This window comes from Ovis aries, chromosome 4 (genome assembly GCF_016772045.2).
Source record: "Ovis aries strain OAR_USU_Benz2616 breed Rambouillet chromosome 4, ARS-UI_Ramb_v3.0, whole genome shotgun sequence".
Classification (NCBI taxonomy): domain Eukaryota; kingdom Metazoa; phylum Chordata; class Mammalia; order Artiodactyla; family Bovidae; genus Ovis; species Ovis aries.
Window position 1 is genome coordinate 48,823,986 of NC_056057.1, and position 20,605 is coordinate 48,844,590.

Consider the following 20,605-nt stretch of genomic DNA (forward strand, 5'->3'; position numbering starts at 1 on the left):
TGAAGGCTGAAGAGCGGTTGCTTTCAAGAGCCCGAGGGCTTGGCGTCTGTCATGCTTACATATAAATGATTTTAGTATCCAGAGAATCGCATCAGAAACTAATTAAAGCCAAGCCTAAATTATTTATCTGGGTCAGATTTTTGTTCACTCTCTTATTCAAGATAAAGAGACTATTGCTCTGCTAGTATCATAAATCTTTACGAGTCTGTGATCGTAAGAAAGCTCTGTGGTTTTCTGATACCCTAGTGATTGTTAATTTTTGTTTGGGATTTGACCTTGGTATTAAAAAAATCTAACACATTTACCCAAAGCTTTATTACAGCTATGTGTGATCAACTGAAAACTTGTTATGTAGCATCGCTGAAACTGCCTGGAGGGGATATGACTGTATGTTTAGAGATGACAGAAATAAATCTGAACCTTTATCATTTAGAAAAGCCCTAAGGTCAGCAAAATATAAAATATACATAATTCTTAAAACATTAGGGTGACTATATTAGAGCAGTCATTCTCAAACTTTTCTGTGTATCTGTGTTACCACAGTAGGTATTTGCTATAGCCTTTCAAAAAAATTTTTTAAAGAAAATAAAAGCTCCACTGATGATTCTGATAAGCTCCATTTCACAAAATAGTCTTTTACATTTTTAAACTCTGTCAGCCCTGGCCCTTGTGATGTTAGTTGTTCTCACTAACCCAATTACTTCCCTTCATTTTAGTTATAAACCGTAAGCATACTTTTAAAGCATTGAGGCTAATTTATAAACTCTTAGCTAAGGAATTCTACTGCTGCCAAAGTAATTTTTTCTCTTTCATCCATTGGTAAGCTCTTATGACTTTTGTCTTTAATCCTCTTCTTAGCTAAAAACAACAAACAAAAACCCCAGGAAAAATGGAGTAGGGAGTAATTTGAGAAAAATCCTTTAAATAGCCATGTAGTAATACATGTGTCTTCATGTATACAACTGTGTTAGTCTGCGACTTTTTAGGTTGCAATATCAGAATCTACCTCAAATGAGCTCGAGCAGAAAAGTGAATTTATTGGCTCATGAAACTGGAAAGTCCAGACATGCAGCTGTGTCAGCTTGATTTAGAGGGTCTGTTAGCCACCGTGGCTTCCTTCACAATCCGAGCCTCCTTTTCTCTCATTGGACACAGGCTTCCTCTATGTGGCTAACAGCAATGTCCACAGGCAGCCTGAGAGTCACGAACCTATAGGCAAATGCCCTAATAGAGCACATCCTTGGCTAAGCACCCTGATAGAAAGATCTCTCTTCTAATGTCTGCATTTACCTCTAGGGAATAATCCATATATTACCACCTGCTCGGGTCCCATCTCATTGCTGTGATGGTGTACCATGATTGACAGCATCACCTCCGTTATAGAGAATATGAAGCATCACCTCGATTATAGAGAATATGAAGGAACCCTCCAGAGAAGAAGCTGCCCTAGAGAAGAGGTTGGCAAATTGTTTTCTAAAGTAAATATATTAGGCTTTATGTGTTATATGAATCACTGCTGCATGTTTTTTTCTTCTGCTAAGCCTTCTTAGTACTACCATGAGGAAAAAGGCATGGAAGTAGGATCAAAACGGAGCAGAAAAAGGAAAATAGGGACAGAGGAAGGAGGGAATGCGGAAAAATGAGGGAGGGCAAATTGGAACATGTTTTAGAAAGTATCGAGGCCACATGTTTGTTGTTATGAAACAGAATGAACTTTAGAGATAGGAGGTGAAAAAAAATGATTGGCATCTACCCTTTGCAAAAATGAAAAGAAAATTCATTTTACTTAAGTAGAGCGACAGGAAAAGATTGTGGTTCATGTTCGTACACAGTTCTTATAAGAAAAAATAGAAAGAGAAGAATAACATTCCTTCCGATGAGGGAAGCACACAAGGACATGCTCACAAACAAGATGAAAGCCGTAACCTAAATTTAAAACAAGCTAAAATGGAATAAGACAGTGATACAAGCTATGGAAGAACAATGTAAATCAAAGGGAGAAATGAAAGGTAGAGAAACTCACAAATGAAGTACTTAGAAAAATACTGCAGAATGCTGTTCTCTTTCACACAGCACTCTGAAAAACAGAGAAAGGCTGAGAAACTAGTCCTTTTTAGTCTACCTAAATCAAGAGGAAAACACCAGTTCAAATGATTCAAAAAGGCCTGATTTGCTCTTTTGGGCTGGAGTTCTTTGAGCAAATGTGTCCATTCATAAGGAACTGAAAGGTAGTTTTTGTCTCAAGTGCTTATTATCACTCCTAATGTGGGTCTCTTAGAGTAAAAGTGTCAAGTATAATCTCTCTCCTTCTGAATATTCTACACGTTCACATATATATTCCACATATCTCTGTATACCTATCCTCTCTGTGTATTCTTAAAGCAGTAGATCTAGAAAGTTTTTCAAAGTGATATTGGATCAGGATGTGTGCTGAATTGTCACCTGGGCAGGTAGATGCCTTTGAGTATTCCAGTCTGACAAGGACATGTTCCAACCAAAGGAGTTAGTCTGTGTCTAGCAGACTGAGGCCCCTTTACCGGGGTGTGAACGCGGGATACTTCTCCAAGCACATAGTCCAGGCAGGTCGTTCCCAGTTTCACATGGTACCACGTACACTGGAAAACCTTTGAGTAAAGCTCAAGGAGGTGGTCAGGGTAGAGAGCCCACCTCTGGCTCTTTCCATGGTTTTTTGCTCTTGGGGGTTGGCTAGTTGTAGGTTTGTTAGGGTACCCCCATCTCCTCCTCCTTTATGGTCTTTGCTCTCTTGTTGCCCACAGCCTGAGCTGGCTCAGTGGCAGTCTGGACTGCTGGTGGACATCCTGGATTGCCTGCTCTTTCCTTCCCCACTTGGAAAGCTCTGCACATAGCATTTATTTTCACCCCGTGTCCCAGCACTGCAGGTAGTCAGCTGCCTGAGAAGTTGTTTTGATGAGGCTGATACAGCCCTTCCCAGCTCCTGCCGGTTCCTCAGTGAATAGCCTAGGTCAGCGTCAGAAGAGCTAAAAATAGCTGGAATTCTCTAGCTCGTCATTCTCAAGTAGCTGGGTCAGATGAGGCACCAGAAAAAGAGAACCGTGGAGCCTGATGTCCAGCTCTGAGGCCTGCAGTCGCCTCTTTGCAGAAAGCCTGTGTGTGGTTTTGACAGCAGAAGAGCAATAGACACACACACATCCACACACACCCATACTCCACACACTGCACGCACAATGACCAGGTACTGTAGAACCTTGTGGAAAATAAAATGCCTGTTGTATATCTAGAGTTTGGCAAATAGTGGCGTCCTTGGCGGAAGTGACAGAAGGCTAGATCTGGAGTGAGATGCTGCATTGTGGACAGGCAAAGGGGTAAGGAAAAGAAGGAAAGACTTTTTCTTATGGCTGATGCAGTGTAGCCGGGAAGATGAGCATGGTGGCCTGTGGAGTCACACAGCCCTGGCTGGAAGTCTGACTCTGTTCCTCACTAGCTTGTTACTTTCTATTTGTTTTCATCAGCTGTTTTCGGCTCCAAAGTGGGGATGATGCCTGCCACAGAGAGTTGTTGAGGGGATTAAGGAAGGCCATTCATGCAAAGTACCTAGCATGCCTAGCACAGAGTTAGCAAGCATAATTGTTCATTTTTTTATTTATGTGGGAAGTGGCACAGTGAGAATGTCTGTTTACTCACCACATTCCTGAAGCTTATCTGGTTATGGTTGGAGTATGAACCATAGGCTATTCCTGAGTGTGGCTCGGGAACGACATGATGTGGGCTTCCTGGAGAGCTATGGTCTTGTGAGTTTAAGACCAGGGTGGGTGCTGCTATTCTGGGTCAATTTAGGCCAGTGGTTTCTAACTGCAGATCGTGACCACTAGTGGTTCAAGACATCCAATTTTGTGGCCTAGAACCAGCATTCCCAAAACAGTAGACTAGAATAGACTCAAACGACAGATGCAGCAGGGTAAGAAGACTGCACCAAGTAAGGGTTTTGGTAACATATGTATGTAGTGTGTGAAATGTGTTTCTTACTAAAGATTGTGGCCAAAATGTAGAAACGAACAAGTAAAAATGATGGTCTGGAGAATCAGATATTTTTTAAAAAAATTTTTATACATGTACTGATTGATTAAAAATCAATTTAAATTATATTTTAATTTCTTTTTTTTTAATAATACTGTATTGGTTTTGCCATACATTGACACGAATCCACCACCGCTGTACATGTGATCCCAAACATGAACCCCCCCCCCCCACCTCCCTCCCCACAACATCCCTCTGGGTCATCCCTGTGCTCCAGCCCCAAGCATGCTGTATCCTGCATTGGACATAGACTGGTGATTTGATTCTTACATGATAGTATACATGTTTCAATGCCATTCTCCCAAATCATCCCACCCTCTACCTCTCCCTCTGAGTCCAAAAGTCCGCTATACACATCTGTGTCTTTTTTGCTGTCTTGCATACAGGGTCATTATTGCCATCTTTCTAAATTCCATATATATGTGTTAGTATACTGTATTGGTGTTTTTCTTTCTGGCTTACTTCACTCTGTATAATCAGCTCCAGTTTCATCCATCTCATCAGAACTGATTCAAATGTATTCTTTTTAATGTCTGAGTAATACTCCATTGTGTATATGTACCACAGCTTTCTTACCCATTCATCTGCTGATGGACATCTAGGTTGTTTCCATGTCCTGGAATCAGATATTTTGTTTAGGGAGTTCTGAGTACCCTGGGAGTTCAGGCCTTCTGACCTGTGAATTCCTGAGGAGGTCTTTGTACCACTTGTAGTAGTTTGGAGTTCTGTTGGAGAACAGTCTAATTTGACCATTTTTTGCCTAAAGCAAGTGGAAGTTCTAGTCTGGAGTTCTCCCACAAGAAGCAGGTGAATGAGGGCTACTTGAATGGTTGACCAGTTGAAAAGCATCAGTATTTGGCTCCAGGTAATAAGGACCTGGGGGCAGGAAAGAAGAGGCAGGTGGAGGATGAGATAATGCAGGATGGTGAGGGATGGTGGGAGGGAGAAGTGAGCATTGTAAATAGGATTAGGAAGTGCCATTTGCTCAGCAGGTACCTGGGGAATGTCTTCCAGGGGCGAGGCCCCAGCTTAGGCCTGAGGCCTGTGCAGCGAAAAGGTCAGGCCTTGTTCCAGCCCTCACAGAGCATAGCATTCGTGCAAAAACAGATGAAAGCCCACCAAAGTAATCATTTTATCCAATGAGTTCTATTTTTAATGTGTCCCATTAAATTTAACGTGTCCCTGAACATAACATGGGATTGAGATAGCTTTTCAACTGTTCAGTTCAGTTGCTCAGTCGTGTCCGACTCTTTGCGATCCCATGAACCGCAGCATGACAGGCCTCCCTGTCCATCACCAACTCCCGAAGTCCACCCAAACCCATGTCCATTGAGTCAGTGATGCCATCCAACCATCTCATCCTCTGTTGTCCCCTTTTCCTCCTGCCCTCAATCTTTCCCAGCATCAGGGTCTTTTCAAATGAGTCAGCTCTTTGCATGAGGTGGCCAAAGTATTGGAGTTTCAGCTTCAGCATCAGTCCTTCCAATGAATATTCAGGACTGATTTCCTTTAGGATGGACTGGTTGGATCTCCCTGGAGTCCAAGGGACTCTCAAGAGTCTCCACCAACACCACAGTTCAAAAGCGTCAATTCTTCGGCGCTCAGCTTTCTTTATAGTCCAGCTCTCACATCCATACATGATCACTGGAAAAACCATAGCCTTGACTAGATGGACCTTTGTTGACAAAATAATGTCTCTGCTTTTTAATATGCTGTCTAGGTTGGTAGTATATATATTATTTTGTTTTCTGTTCCTAGTTACAAAACTAGCTGAGAGAGAGGGGAATGACATCTGTGCACACACACACACACACACACACACATATACATATGTACACAATGCTAAATTAAATTGCTTTTTAGTTTTGTGATCCTCAGTTTTTTCAATGAGCTAGTGACCCATGATAGCAGAAAGCTTGTCTCACCCTCCTCCAGCATTTGGGAAAACTCATTTCCAGAAGAGTCCTGGGCACCCCATGGTCTTGGCTGATGAGGTCAGCACTTGTAATTCTGTTTATTAAAAATGCTTGTTGTTATTTCTTTATAACAACAATAATACTTGCCCCTGATGAAGATCATAGATAACACAGAAACTATAATATAGACTCAGAACTCTTTTTGGACATGGAAATTGTTGTTAGAAGGCTCCTTCAAGGTTTATTTTTTTTTCCCAGGTTATCACATGTGACGAGAAGAGGAAAGAAAATTTTTTAAAATTTGAAGTATAGTTAATGTACACTGTTGTTAGTTTCAGGTGTACAACAAAGTGATTGTTTTATATATATGTATCTATCCTTTTTCAGATTCTCTTCTGGTGTGGTTTATTACAAGATACTGAGTATAGTTCCCGGTGCTATACAGCAGGGTCTTGTTTATCTGTTTTATATATAGTAGTTCATATCTGCTAATCCCAAGCTCCTAATTTTTCCCTCCCCTACCCTCTTTACCCTTTGGTAACAATAAATTTGCTTTCTATGTTTGTGAGTCTGCTTTTGTTCTGTAAATTAGTTCACTTGTATCATATTTTTAGGTTCCACATATAAGTGATATCATATGGTATTTCTCTTCCTTGGTCTGATTTATTTCACTTAGTATGGTCATCTCTAGGTCTATCCATGTTACCACAAATGGCTTTCTTTCAGGCTTTTTTAATAACTGAGTAATATCCACTGTGTGTACATATGTATGTATTTATATATACACACACGAACATCATCTTCTTCATCCATTCATCTATTGATGGACATTTAGGTTGCTTCCATGTCTTGGCTGTTGTAAATAGTGCAGCTATGAACACTAGCGTGCATGTATCTTTTTGAATTAGAGTTTTGTCCAGATATATGCTCAAGAGTGGGATTGCTGGATCATATGGTAACTCTCTTTTTACTTTCTTAAAGAACCTCCATACTGTTTTGCACTGTAGCTTCATCAGCTTACCTTGTAACCAGCAGTGTAGCAGGGTTCTCTTTTCTCCACATCCTCTCCAGCATTTCATTATTTGTAGACTTTTTAATGATGGCTCTTCAGACTGGTGTGAGGGGGGTACCTCATTGTCTTTTTTATTTGACAACATGCAACATGAAGGATCTTTGTTCTCCAACCAGGGATCAAACCTGTGGTCCCTGCAGTGGGATCTCAGAGTCCTAACCACGGGACCACCAGGGAAGTCCTCATTGTTTTGTTTCACTTCCTTAATAATTAACAACGTCGAGCATATTTTCATGTGTCTATCGACCATCTGTATGTCTTCTTTGGGGAAATGTCTACTTAGGTCTTCTGTCCATTGTCTGATTGGGTTGTTTGGTTTTTTGTTGTTGAGCTGTGTGAGCTGTTTGTATATTTTTGGAAATTAAGCCCTTTTTGGTCACATCATGTGAAAATATTTTCTCCCTTTCCATAAGTTGTCTTTTTGTTTTGTTTATTGTTTCCATTGCTGTGCAAAGGCTTGTGAGTTTGATTAGGTTCCATTTGTTTGTGAAAGGACATGTTTTGACATGTTACTAGATTTGCAGAACCTGGAAATAGTTTGAAATGTGTCCTTTTCCCAGAGCTAAGTCATTCCCCTCGTTCTTCCCTGTAGGAAAAATACTGTGACCTTTCTTTCCTCAGGCAGGCTAGGTGGTGACAAGTTGTATAAACCTCATGGAACCATTCTTGGCCATCTTTCACGGTGCCTTGTTCTCTAAGCAGAAGGGAGGGTGCTGCTGGTGAAGTTTTAGGATGGAGGTGATAAGGTTTATAAAGCATTTAGGAGTAAAATCCCTTATCAGTATTTGAGTAGTGATTTATACAGAACAGTGATTCTCTACCAGAGATGATGAGTGTTTATGAATTCTCTAGTGGTCTATCCCAACTACACAGACCCCTTTTGCTGTCATATCTAAGGATGTATCATATGTTCAGGAATAAATGTATCAATATGTTTTAGAAAGGCCCCACAGGTAATTCTCACTCTATCCCTTTCCTACTCCACCTACTAATACAAAAGGGAATGCATGTAAACCCTGCGTAAAGATATAGAGTGTGGGGGTAAAAAATACAAGAACTGGAAGCTAAAAGTTTCAGGGAAAAAAAAGAGCAGGAGGCACTGTTTCTCAGATGCATCTTTTCCTGCAGTTAAGTGTCCCCTGACAATCCTAAATGTGGCTTCTTGGGCATCACCATTATCTGAGGGGAGACGGCTGTTTGCCAGAGGCACATACTGTCCCGCAAGCTTAGTAAAGCAAGCTCTGAGCCTAGAGCTGGAAGCTCTGTTCCTTGTGAGTGCCGCACTTTGTTGGCACCCCTTGGGAACCAGTGATGCAATGTGTAGTTTCAGCCTGCTTTGTTCAGAAATCCCCAGCAAACAAGTCCTCTGATTTAAAGGAAAATAGCAGCAATTATTGTCAGTAAATTGTTCATTTAAAAAATATTTTCATCCTTTTGGCATATTTTAGACATGTCTCTTCTAAGTAGCAAATAGTTGGATTAAAAAATTCTTTTCACTGTATGTGTGTGTAGAATATTTATGTACATTCACATGTTACATATACTGAATGTATGTTACATATATATGCTACATATATTGAATGTATGTAGCATACGTCCCATTATTTTTCTGTTTGCCCTACCTGTTTTTGTTTCCTTTTCTCTCATTTGTGGCCAACTTTTGAAAAATTTTGATCTTTTCCTGTTTGAAAGTAACATTCCTTGTTCCTATTCCTATTAATTCAACATACATATTTAACCAAAGTCTAAAACCTGTCAATAAATTTAATCTCATTCTGATAATTCAAGTGTCTTAGAACACTTTGAATTCCATTTACCTTGCTCCTGAGTTAGGCTATACCTGTAGACTTTAAATATTGTTCAATTTAAGTTTGTTAGACAAATTTAAAACAATTATCATTGTTTTTTCATATAGTCAGTTTTGTTTAGTTGCCCCATATGTATTTACTACTTCTATTGCTCTTCATTCTTTTATCTCCTAGAATTTTCTTTAGTGAGGGTATGCTAGTGGCAATCTGTCAGTGGTAGGTGGTCTGAAAATGTGTTTATTTTCAGTCTCAAAAAAATATCTTTTTGTGGGAGTAGGGCGCCAGGTTGGCAATTATTTCCTTTTAGGTCATTGTGTTGTCTCTTGGCTTCCACTGCTCAGAGTCCAGTTGGTCTCTGTCCTTAGAATGCATTTTTTTGTTTTTGGCCACGCACCTTGGCTTGCTGGGATCTTAGTTCCCTGACCAGGAATTCAACCTGGGCCCTTGGCAGAGGGAGCACAGAGTTGTAACCACTAGATCACCAGGGAATTCACATAACCATTTATCCTCTGGCTGCTTTTTTTTTTTTTTTTTGCTTTTTAAGACACTTTCTGTGCTATTTGCAGTTTCACTATAACATGTCTGTGTGTGGCTTTTTAAAATTCCTCTTGCCTGCGATTCATTGAGCTTCTTTAACCTTTCACTTGTTGCTTATCAGTTCAGGTAAATCCTGAACCCTAATTTCTTGAAATATAGCTTCTACCCTGTTTTTTTTTTTCCTTTTATAGCTCTGATTAGACGTTAGGCCCTTTCCCTCTTTCATGTTGCTTCTTTCTGATTTTGTCTATTTCTTTTGTGCTGCATTCTGAATAACGCCTTCTGTCTTCCCTTTGGTTCCCTCTGCGGCTGTCTAATCTGATAATTTCAGGTTCTGTATTTTTTATTTAAACAAATCTGTTAATCTCTTTTTCAAGTTTGTTAGGTCATTAAAAAACTTTACTATTCCATGAAGGTATTTTCAAGCAATTTCATTAAAGAAAACATGCATGTTTTATAATAGCTCATAATTTCCATATCTGAAACTTCTGGGTTCTTTTTCTGTAGCTCTCATTCATGGTGTCCTGTTTGCTTGTGTAATTTCTTTGTGCATTGCTCATTTTCCTTAGGGGGCTTAGAACATTATTTTGGGAATTCTTTGAGGCTTAGGATGAAATTGGATCCTTTCAGAAGATAATTTGCATTGTCAGGCATTTAGAGAGTTCTACCAGTCTAATTTAATCTAAATTTACAGCTCGAAGTTTCTGTAACATGTAGGGGTATGAATTTGGATTGCAACTAGGTGCATGGGCTAGCTTGCAGTGACACCTTCTTAGAGGTTTTTTTAAACTCGGACTGCCTAGAGCTAAAGCAGTTTTTCTTGCAGGGCCCTCTTGGTGTGGGGGTTGGTTTACTGCTAGTTCTTCATCCTGAAGTAGCTCTTTGCAGGGCCTGCTTTGTAGAGTGTCTTTGATTTCTATTCACATGTCCTGTGAGGCCCTACAAACTGAAGCTCACAGTCCACAGGCTTGATAGATACCCAAGGACAAAGGTACCTTCAGGGCTTGACTCTCTATTCCGGGTCTCCTTTTCGCTTAGATTTTGACCTAGTAATTTCTTATTGTCCTATTAATTCAATACCAAAAAAAAAAAAAAAAAAGTTACCTGTTCATTTTTTTTGTTTTCAGTGGGAAGGTGGTCATTACCTAGTCTGTTTACATTTCTGGAAACAGAATTGTCTAGTTATAAAAATACCGAGAGCATTTGTCAAAATTTTGGTGTCGTTGGTTTACACAGAAGATTCTGTTTCTCCATCTGTAAAAAAGGCATTTAAAATAGCCATCAATTTTGGGATCTGCATCAATGAAGTCTGTAGAACCATTGATAGCTGAATTAAAATTGTATTTAATTACTCTGCCTTGATTTAAGAACAATTTACGGTGATTAAAATCTTAAAATTTTTAAGAGTACCACTAGAAGCTCAAATAAAGAAGGAAGGGCATTTGGTAGAGTGCACCCTTAATCTCTGCCCTGCAGTTACAGGTGGCCTCATTTTATTGCACTTGCTTTTTTTAAAATTTTGTTTGTTACAAATTAAAGGTTTGTGGCAACCCTGCATGGTTGATGATGCTTAGAATTTATTAAAAATAAAATGTTTTAAAATTAAAGTATGTACATTGTCTTTTTAGACATGCTATTGCATACTTAATTGATGATAGTATAGTGTGAACCTGACTTTTATAGGCACTGGGAAAGCCAAAACTTCATGTGACTCACTTCATTGTGATGTTTATTTTGAGGTGGTCCAGGATGGAACCTGCAGTGTCTTTGAGGTCTGCTTGTAACTAGGAGTCAGTGCAGAGAGTGTGTAGTTTTAAGTTATATGTAGATAGTTATATGTAGATAGTTTTATTTGCCAATAAGAGTTTTTCTCTGAAGAAGGTCCATAGCTCTGAGTACATTCTCAGGGGTCCAAGATCCAAGGAAGGTTATGAACAACTTAAGTACATACAAGGAAATCTTAGGCCAATAATTTATCCTCTTTACATGTTAAGTTGTTTAACCCATACTTTGATGAAACATTTTACTTCATGAATTTACTGTTAAGGATTTTCCAAAAAAGACATTAATATATATGAGCATACTTTGAAAAAGTTACCATCTTTAGAGCTGTTTTAGAAATACACTCAGTACCTATGGAAGCCAGAGGGAGGGCACATGGCATCGGGTGAGAATGGCAGATGACAGAATTGTTGCCTGATGCTTGGGGGGCATTATCACCTAGCACCTGAAATGAGTAAGCCAGAGGCAGCATAAGCAAGGAGAGAAGCAGGGAAATGGTGTGATGTGTGGCAACACTGAAAAGGTAAATGTGTGAAGAGCCCCTGAGAGAGAAGGAACCCAAGGTGTTACAACATACAAGAAGAAGCAGTTTCAGGGAATGAATTATTAACAGTGGCAAATACAGGAGAGATCCCCTGATAGGATGACTAAGAATATTTGTTTGACAATCAAGAGGCCTCTGTTTTATTTAATGAGGGATGGGAACCAGATGAGAGATGAACAGGAAGTGAGGTGGTAAATGGAGAGGAAATGTACACAGAGTCTGGATGTGAATGGGAGAGGGAGACAGGTGCTGCTGTTATTAAGGGAGTTCCTTCTTTTTCTGAAAGGATGGGAGAAACAGGAACATGTTTATTTATTGGCCGAGGAGAAAGGAATAGAAAGGGAGAGGCTGAAGATAAGCGTTGTTTTTCCCCCCAGGTTCAGAGATCTGGTAGAAATCTTCAGGCTATTCAGGAAGACCTAAATGAATTAAACTTGTAGTCAGTCCCTCAGGACAGCACCTCAGTACAATAGCTGATCCATGTGGATAAAAACTACAGAACATCTTCTCGAGTCTAACTCATAGAAGTAACAGCTCAGAAGATAATTACAGAATTAAAAAAAAAAAAAAGCAAGTCAGGATAACGGTGGTGGTGGTAGTTTAGTCGCTAAAACGTGTCTGACTCTTGCGACCCCTCGGACTGCAGCCTGCCAGGATCCTCTGTCCATGGGATTCTCCAGGCAAAAATACTGGAATGGGTTGCCATTTCCTTCTCCAGGGGATCTTCCCAACCAAGGAATCGAGCCTGGGTCTCTTGCATTGCAGATTTCTTTACCAACTGAGCTATGAGGGGAGCCCTCAGGATAACAGTATGTTTAATTATATTTTGTTGTCAACTAAAGAAAGATGCTTCTTTTTTCTGGGGTGAATATGTATCAGTGTAAACCAAAATTATATTTTTCTGCAGAGATTATGCTATAAACTTGTAGAAAAGTCAAATGGCAGCTTACTATACTCACCAAGAGAGCATGAGCCCTGAAGAGTGGTAAAAGCCCCAGGTCCCTTGTTAATACACCCATTAAGTCACCAAAAATTCTATATACCAGTGAGGTGAGGGGTCAACCAGCCCATATGAGAGCATGCAAGGAAAATTCCTAATTACCAAGGACTCATTTTCATGTTAGTTAAAATTTAAAATTTTGGTAAAGTTGTTAATTCAAATGATTATAAAATTCCATTCAAGAATGTATTTCTCATTACTGGAAGAACAAATAAGTATTTTAATACAATTTAATGGAATGAAGAATTGTGAACCAATTAAGACAGAGTTGTTTCTGGGGGGAACAAATTAGAGAAACTTCCAAATTAAATTAAAATGAGGTGGGAAGAACCTGAGTAAGAGGTGACTGATTTTAACCGGGGCAGAAAGCTTGAGATGGTTTCTTTAAACATGTAAATCTTAAAACATTAAAAACAACAAAAAAATCAAGAAATGTATTTAAAGGTTGGAACACCTGGGAATCAGTTCAGTTCAGTTCAGTCGCTCAGTCATGTCCGACTCTTTGCAACCCCATGAATCGCAGTGTGCCAGGCCTCCCTGTCCATCACCAACTCCTGGAGTTCACTCAAACTCACGTCCATCGAGTCAGTGATGCATCTCATCCTCTGTCGTCGTCTTCTCCTCCTGCCCCCAATCCCTCCCCAGCATCAGAGTCTTTTCCAATGAGTCAACTCTTCACATGAGGTGGCCAAAGTACTGGAGTTTCAGCTTTAGCATCATTCCTTCTGAAGAACACCCAGAACTGATCTCCTTTAGAATGGACTGGTTGGATCTCCTTACAGTCCAAGGGACTCTCAAGAGTCTTCTCCAACAGCACAGTTTAAAAGTATCAATTCCTCTGTGCTCAGCTTTCTTCACAGTCCAACTCTCACATCCATACATTACTCCTGGAAAAACCATAGCCTTGACTAGATAGACCTTTGTTGGCAAAGTAATGTGTCTGCTTTTGAATGTGCTATCTATGTTTATCATAACTTTCCTTCCAAGGAGTAAGCATCTTTTAATTTCATGGCTGCAATCACAATCTGCAGTGATTTTGGAGCCCCCCCCCCCCCAAATAAAGTCTGACACTGTTTCCACTGTTTCCCATCTATTTCCCATGAAGTGATGGGACCGGACGCCATGATCTTCGTTTTCTGAATGCTGAGTTTTAAGCCAACTTTTTCACTCTCCTCTTTCATCAAGAGGCTTTTTAGCTCCTCTTCACTTTCTGCCACAAGGGTGGTGTCATCTGCATATCTGAGGTTATTGATATTTCTCTAGGCAATCTTGATTCCAGCTTGTGCTTCTTCCAGCCCAGTGTTCTCATGATGTACTCTGCATGGAAGTTAAATAAGCAGGGTGACAATATACAGGCTTGACGTACTCCTTTTCCTATTTGGAACCAGTCTGTTGTTCCATGTCCACTTCTAACTGTTGCTTCCTGTCCTGCACATAGGTTTCTCAAGAGGCAGGTCAGGTGGTCTGGTATTCCCATCTCTTTCAGAATTTTCCACAGTTTATTGTGATCCACACAGTCAAAGGCTTTAGCATAGTCAATAAAGTAGAAATAGATGTTTTTCTGGAACTCTCTTGCTTTTTTGATGATCCAGTGGATGTTGGCAATTTGATCTCTGGTTCCTCTGCCTTTTCTAAAACCAGCTTGAACATCTGGAAGTTCACAGTTCATGTATTGCTGAAGCCTGGCTTAGAGATTTTGAGCATTCCTTTACTAGCATGTGAGATGAGTGCAATTGTGCGGTAGTTTGAGCTTTCTTTTGCACTGCCTTTCTTTGGGATTGGGACTAGTGGCAGTGGAAGGGATGTTGTGGCAAGCTACTGAAACCAAGAAATTCAAAATCTAGATTATTTCTTCCTTCTGTCCATTCATTAACTCAAATATTGCTTGATCACCTGGTAAAGGACATTGACTCTGGCAACACACAGAGCACTTCTTAATCAAGTTTTCACTTGTCCACACCTGTCTGAGCCCTTCCAAGAGGCTGAGCTCCTCCTCTTGCAGGCTTGCCTGGGTCAGTGGTCTCTACTGCCTGATCCTTTGAGGTTCACACCGCTCCTTATTGCTGCCTCCTGGTCCCTTCCCTTCATTCTGTGAGCACGTTGGCACCTGACTTAGTTTTCTTCTCCACGACGACTCTGGATAATTAAAATGTCCACCCATCAAACCCACTTATCTTTAAGGCTTTGTGACCTTGCTTTTGTCTCCAGTGATCTTTCTCTCACTTAGCCACTGCAAGATCATTCCTTAGACTGTACCACAGCATAAACTTGCTCCTCTCAGATCAGGCGAGGATTTTTTGTCCTTCTTGACTTACTTAACAACTCCCAGTAGATCAGAGCTGCCATCAGACTCTGCTGTCTTCATGACACTGTATGTTGCTTTCACATCCTTAACGTATTCCATTTAGATACCACAGGACCATTTTTCGACAACTCAATTTTAGTAATTATTCAATTATTGTCCTTTGTTCTATCAGACTTACCTGGAAAAATCCCATGCATATCTATTTTGTCTGTACCTAGGCACCAGGGTGTTACTAGGGAGAGAACAAAAATAAAACCACAAGAGGCAGATTTCACTAAGTTCTGTCACCATTCTATAGTTCTCCAGTACCTCTGGCCACTTGACTCTCCATAAGAATTGTTTTAAAACATCCATTTTAATCTGCTCTGGTCTCAAATTTCAGAGAAAACCAAAGCCTGCATACAGTCTGGCTTCTTCTCCTTTATCTTCTAGATTACAAACACTCCTAGACATCTAGTCAGTCTTTTCACCTGTGCTTTGGACTCCATGGTCCTCCACCTTTTTTGGAACCCAGTACCATACTGATCTCTAACTCTTTGGCCTTCAACTTCTTCCGCTTTCCCACATCCTTCTCAGAGACAAAGTAGTCGCTACAAAGGGAAAGGGAGACACTGTTGCCTCACTTACTCCTCCTCTATACATCCAGCACTCAGGAGGTGTGTAAGGTAGCTTCTTTCTGACCTCCACCTCCTCTACTACTGAGAGAGAATGTCTCTAAGCTACCTATTGCTACCAAGAGGTCAAATCCAATAGCTGCTTTTACATCCCTCACTGAACTTGATCTCTCAGTAGTATTCAACACCTGTGCAGGAAAATGCCTCCCCTGGGCTTCCATGATTCTCCTCCTGGCTTTAACCTCTTTAGCTACTGCTTGTCAGTCTCCTTTGCTGGCTCATCTGCCACTTAGCTTTTGAAAATACTTATGTTTTTGCCCTTTTTTCTTTATAGCAGAGATTCATGCATTTTTGTTTAAAGGGCCATATAATAAATTACTTTAGGCTTTGCAGGCCATAAAGTCTGTCACAACTAATCAACTCTGCCACTGTGGCATGAAAACAGCCATGAACAATAATTAAATTAATCGACGTGGTTGTGTTCCAACAAAACTTTATTTAGAAAACAGATGGTGGGCTGGATTTGGCCTATAGCCTGTGGTTTGTTTATGCCATACTCTACACCCTGCCGAGAGACGTACCTTCTTATGTCTCCACTGACCATCTATACATCAAATTCATGTCCAAATCTGTGTCTCCAACTACCTAAAACTCACATTTAAATGTCTGAGAGGGCACCTCAAATCTTATCTGACGAACTGTGCTCTCTGCCCCCCAATCTGATCTCCCTCCAGTGTCTTTACTAAAAGGCACTGCCATATGCTACACAAGGTAGAAAGGAAGAGTCATCCTAGAAATTTCTCCCTCTTTCATTCTCTTAATTCTTTGAACTGGAAGAATACCTAAAGAAGATAACTCTGGAAATGCCATTATTTGAAGCACACAGTCAAATTTAACATTTCACTAATAGAGCTAAACTTTATTTCCATGTTTATTACATGTTTATCTTTGATGCTGAATACATATTAGATTGATTTAACATACAACTTGGGAGAAAAGCTGACATTCTCCACTGAATGGGTTAAAAAGGAATGTAAAACTACAAAATACTTGTTTAAGTTTGAATTCTAAATTATGGCAAACAGAACAAAAATTACCTTGCTGTTTTCTCTTTCTAGTTTTCCAAGATGGATTTCCTTATAAAATTTTCATAACAATTTATTTCAAGAAAAGAAATAAGGGATAATCATTAAAACCATTTTACTTTATAGAGTACAAATAAAGAGTTAATGCAGAACTCCTATCTTCTATTTAAAATACAAATATTTCATATTATGAATTGAGGGGGATTAATTGCTAACTGCAAATCTAATGATTTAGAGCAAACTCATACATGCCATTTGCTTTTATCTGAAAGATTAAGCTGATTTACGGGTGACACAATAGAGCTCTATTTGGTATCCATGTTAACCAGTTGCTTCTCAGAATGGAGATGGCCAAAATACTAAGTGCTTACGTGATGGAGATTTGGGATTAATCAATTCCAAGTGCCTGAAAACTAACACAGTTAATCATTCCATCCCCCCCAATCACTGGCCATGTACAAATGTACAGATTTTAGCATTCAGTGAAAAGTATTAAAATAAAACCCCTCTAGATACTCTGCAATTGCTGAAATTCAGTGTACAAAGACTGTTGTCTATAGTGTAATTCCAATGTTTAATGAAATCAAAATTATGAGTGGTTATCAAAGTTGTTATTGGTAAATTTCGTCCCCTTTGCTGTAAGCCCCTTAGCACATTTTATGAAGAAACTATGTGTTCTTCTTACTATTACTCTTCACTTGGATACATTTAAAAAACAGTAATCACTTTAAAATTATTTTTTACCGGGGTGGGAATACAGGATGAAAACTTTTCCTAGGAGTATGGCTGATGCCTACTGTTCTTATTAGACAAGTCATTAGATCATCTGCAAAACCCCATCTTCTTCTTAATAATGCTTATAAAAGATGCTTAATAAAGATAACATCTCTAATTAGATTACTCTAATGATAAAATACCTTCTCATGTAACTGTTTAGGACAAATAATATATGGCTTTTCAATTTGTAAAATTTCACTTTAACGTCATATTGTTAAAGCTTTTCTAAATAGTCTTCTAATATCAGACTCTTAAATGAAAAAAGAGAAGACAAAAGAGAAAAACTCTACATATCAAGGCACACTCTTTTTCTTACCACAGGGGTTAACATACTTTTCTATAAAGGGCCGGATAATAAACATTTCAGGCTTTGTGGGTTGTAGGATCACTATTGCAATGATTCAACTTCTACTGTTGTTGTGAGAAAGCAGTCAGAGACAGTATGTATTTACAAAAAAATAGTCCGAATTTGGCCTGCTGGCCACAGCCTTAGAACAGAAAGGAATCTACAAAACCCTGGTCTCTAGTCAGGTGTGATGACTGACTCAGAATCTAGCAGTTAATCACTCTAGAACATGTCAGTGTTGAACACTTCGGATTCAGCCAAATTACCATTGTGGGATCAGATTCTTCTTTTCAAACTCATGTCATTTTATTTTTCATTTGGGATAATTTATCTTCATTTAAGTAAGTACTTGCTTGAGCATTATTTATTGAGGGATTCAGTTTAAAATTAGTAAGTGATGTCCATAAAATCGAATATCCAATTTAATTTTTGAAAAACTTAATGAAAAATATAACAATCAAAACATCTAAAATAAGTACACTCACTACCCATTCCACGAATTCATTTCAGTCATAGCAACTATAGAATAGGAAAAATAAATTCAGAAGTGTAATTACTTTAAAATAATTACTTCCGTATTTGTCAATATTTTACATTTATGTATATATTCTATAGTGTAAGCAGAAATTCTCTCTAAAAATCTCCTTAAAATCTTGAGGTGCAGAGCCACAGGCAATATCTGACATATAAAACTGCAGTACAGGCCTGTCAATTTGGCATTTCACTGGTACAATACAATGACCAACTTGTATAATCACTGTACAGTGCCTAGACATTCCAGTAAGAACCATTATTTTCTTTAATGCAGAATGATTAATACATAGTTTACAAGGGGCAGTGAGGTTTAGTAATCCTGTTGGGTATGTCCTGACATAATTTCAAATTGTACAATAACACAAACAACTTTGTTAAGGCCATGTTTTATTTGCTGATTAATGGACAAAAGGCAATGTATTTTCAAGTATTTTCTTGAAAGTCTGTGCTCATAAAAATCATGAAAAGTTGGAAAGACTGTTAAATCACTGAAACTTTAAATATATCTTACACAATCTGTTTGTACAAAAATACAAGTTAAATATAAACATAAAGCAATCATGATAATTTTATGCAAATCTGTTTTTATGTGATCTTCAGTTATATATAAAAGTTTCTTGGTTGTTTGTGAAAAGATCAATACCAGATTGAATTACTATCTATTGGCAAAGGGCCCTAAAAAGCTTACTTTAGCAATTATCTTTTACATGGTTAAGAGCATTTCCTAATTTGAGATCACCTAAACACTGGAAAAAAGAAAAAATGAAAAGGGCAGTATGTCCATAAACCAACAAATAATTTGGCTGTAATGTATCATAAAACACAAAGAACCCCCACACATCTGTACAATAAACATTATGTATTACATACTCACACACACAGGGGTACACGTGTGTGCATGCACGTAAACACACACACACGCATACGCAGGCGCACACACACACACACCCAGTCATAAAACAAAGCCTAATGAGGTGCTGCTTCCAGTTCGATATTCAGCTGTGCATTTTTTCTTACTTCATCGAAAGAATAGCTTTTTGTCACCTTCCCATTCTTGAAGACAGTGTGAAGAAGATCCTGTACAAATATAACAATATTGAAATTTAATGGTTATATTAGGCTATCAAACAAAAATTTTCAGTGATGCTTACATGAATTAGACTCAGTAGTCAAATACAGAGATGCTGATAATGTTCACATTATGAAATGATTTTATATAGAAAGGATGCTGATGGAGCAGGCAGAGGAGGCAAGACCCGGATCTAAAATGGAATGTAGACATGTTTAACTTTCTGAAAAGGAATGATTCAAGTATTATATTCTTAAAACAGTTTTCCTTAAAGGCAAAACAAATCTAGTAGATGCTTACTGCTTTGGCTGCCCAGAAGCACTATGGCTGTCGCTAATAATCCTGACGGACAGATCAGCAAGGAAAGCCTGCCAGACCATCTCTGTTCCTAGCCAAGAGACTCGACACCAATTAAACGTATCAACCTGGAATTTACTAAGCTTACTAATCATAAGCTTTTGCCTTAAACAAACAAAAGTCAACCCTAAAAATAAGAAACCAAACCCAAACAGAAACATTAATAGATACTGATTTCTTGACTAATACATAGTCACTGATTTTAAAGACTATGTATATTCCAGAAGTCACTGACACATGTAATCCATTTGATCCATACAAAAATAGCAAAGACAAATTAAGAGAATTAGGACTAAATTCCCTTTTGAGTCTGGCAAAGCATTCCTGTTTTAGTAAGGAATTATCTGCCTCTAGTTTTTCTTAAAAAATCCATAGAAGTAATCTATTGTGCCAAAGTTTTTCATTTCATCTGAAGGTGAGCATATAACATTATCTAATATTTCTGTCACTATGCTGTTTCCTTTTTATCCTTTTTCATTGAAATATAGTTGATTTACAATATTAGTTTCAGGTATACAATGTAATGATTTAGATTATGAACCACTTAAAATTATTATAAAATATTGGCTATATTCCCTGTGCTGTACAGTATGTCTTTGTACCTTACTTATTTTATACAAAGAAGTTTGTACCTCCTATTCCCCTACCTTACCCCTCCCTGCTTCCCTCTCCCCACTGGTAAACACTGATTTGTTGTCTGTATCTGTGACACTACTTCTGTTTCATTATATTCATTTATTTTTTAGATTCCTTTTACAAGTGATAACATTCAGTATCTGTCTTTCTCTGACTTATTTCACATG

At 38.7% G+C, this 20,605-nt stretch overlaps 1 protein-coding gene and 1 long non-coding RNA gene across 3 annotated transcripts in view; one reads left to right on the top strand and one right to left on the bottom strand.

Annotated features, from left to right (window-relative positions):
* LOC132659734 (uncharacterized) overlaps positions 1 to 19,210 on the top strand; it is a 45,792-nt gene extending 26,582 nt beyond the window's left edge. Inside the window, exon 3 of the long non-coding RNA XR_009600480.1 lies at positions 1,297 to 19,210. This is a non-coding gene — a long non-coding RNA (uncharacterized LOC132659734). The remainder of the gene's footprint in view (positions 1 to 1,296) is intronic.
* NAMPT (nicotinamide phosphoribosyltransferase) overlaps positions 16,526 to 20,605 on the bottom strand; it is a 42,841-nt gene continuing 38,761 nt past the window's right edge. For both annotated transcript variants that reach the window (XM_004007842.5, XM_060415009.1), the window contains exon 11: positions 16,526 to 19,453. In XM_004007842.5, the coding sequence (XP_004007891.1) occupies positions 19,343 to 19,453 (111 nt within the window). In that variant the 3' untranslated portion in view covers positions 16,526 to 19,342. The remainder of the gene's footprint in view (positions 19,454 to 20,605) is intronic.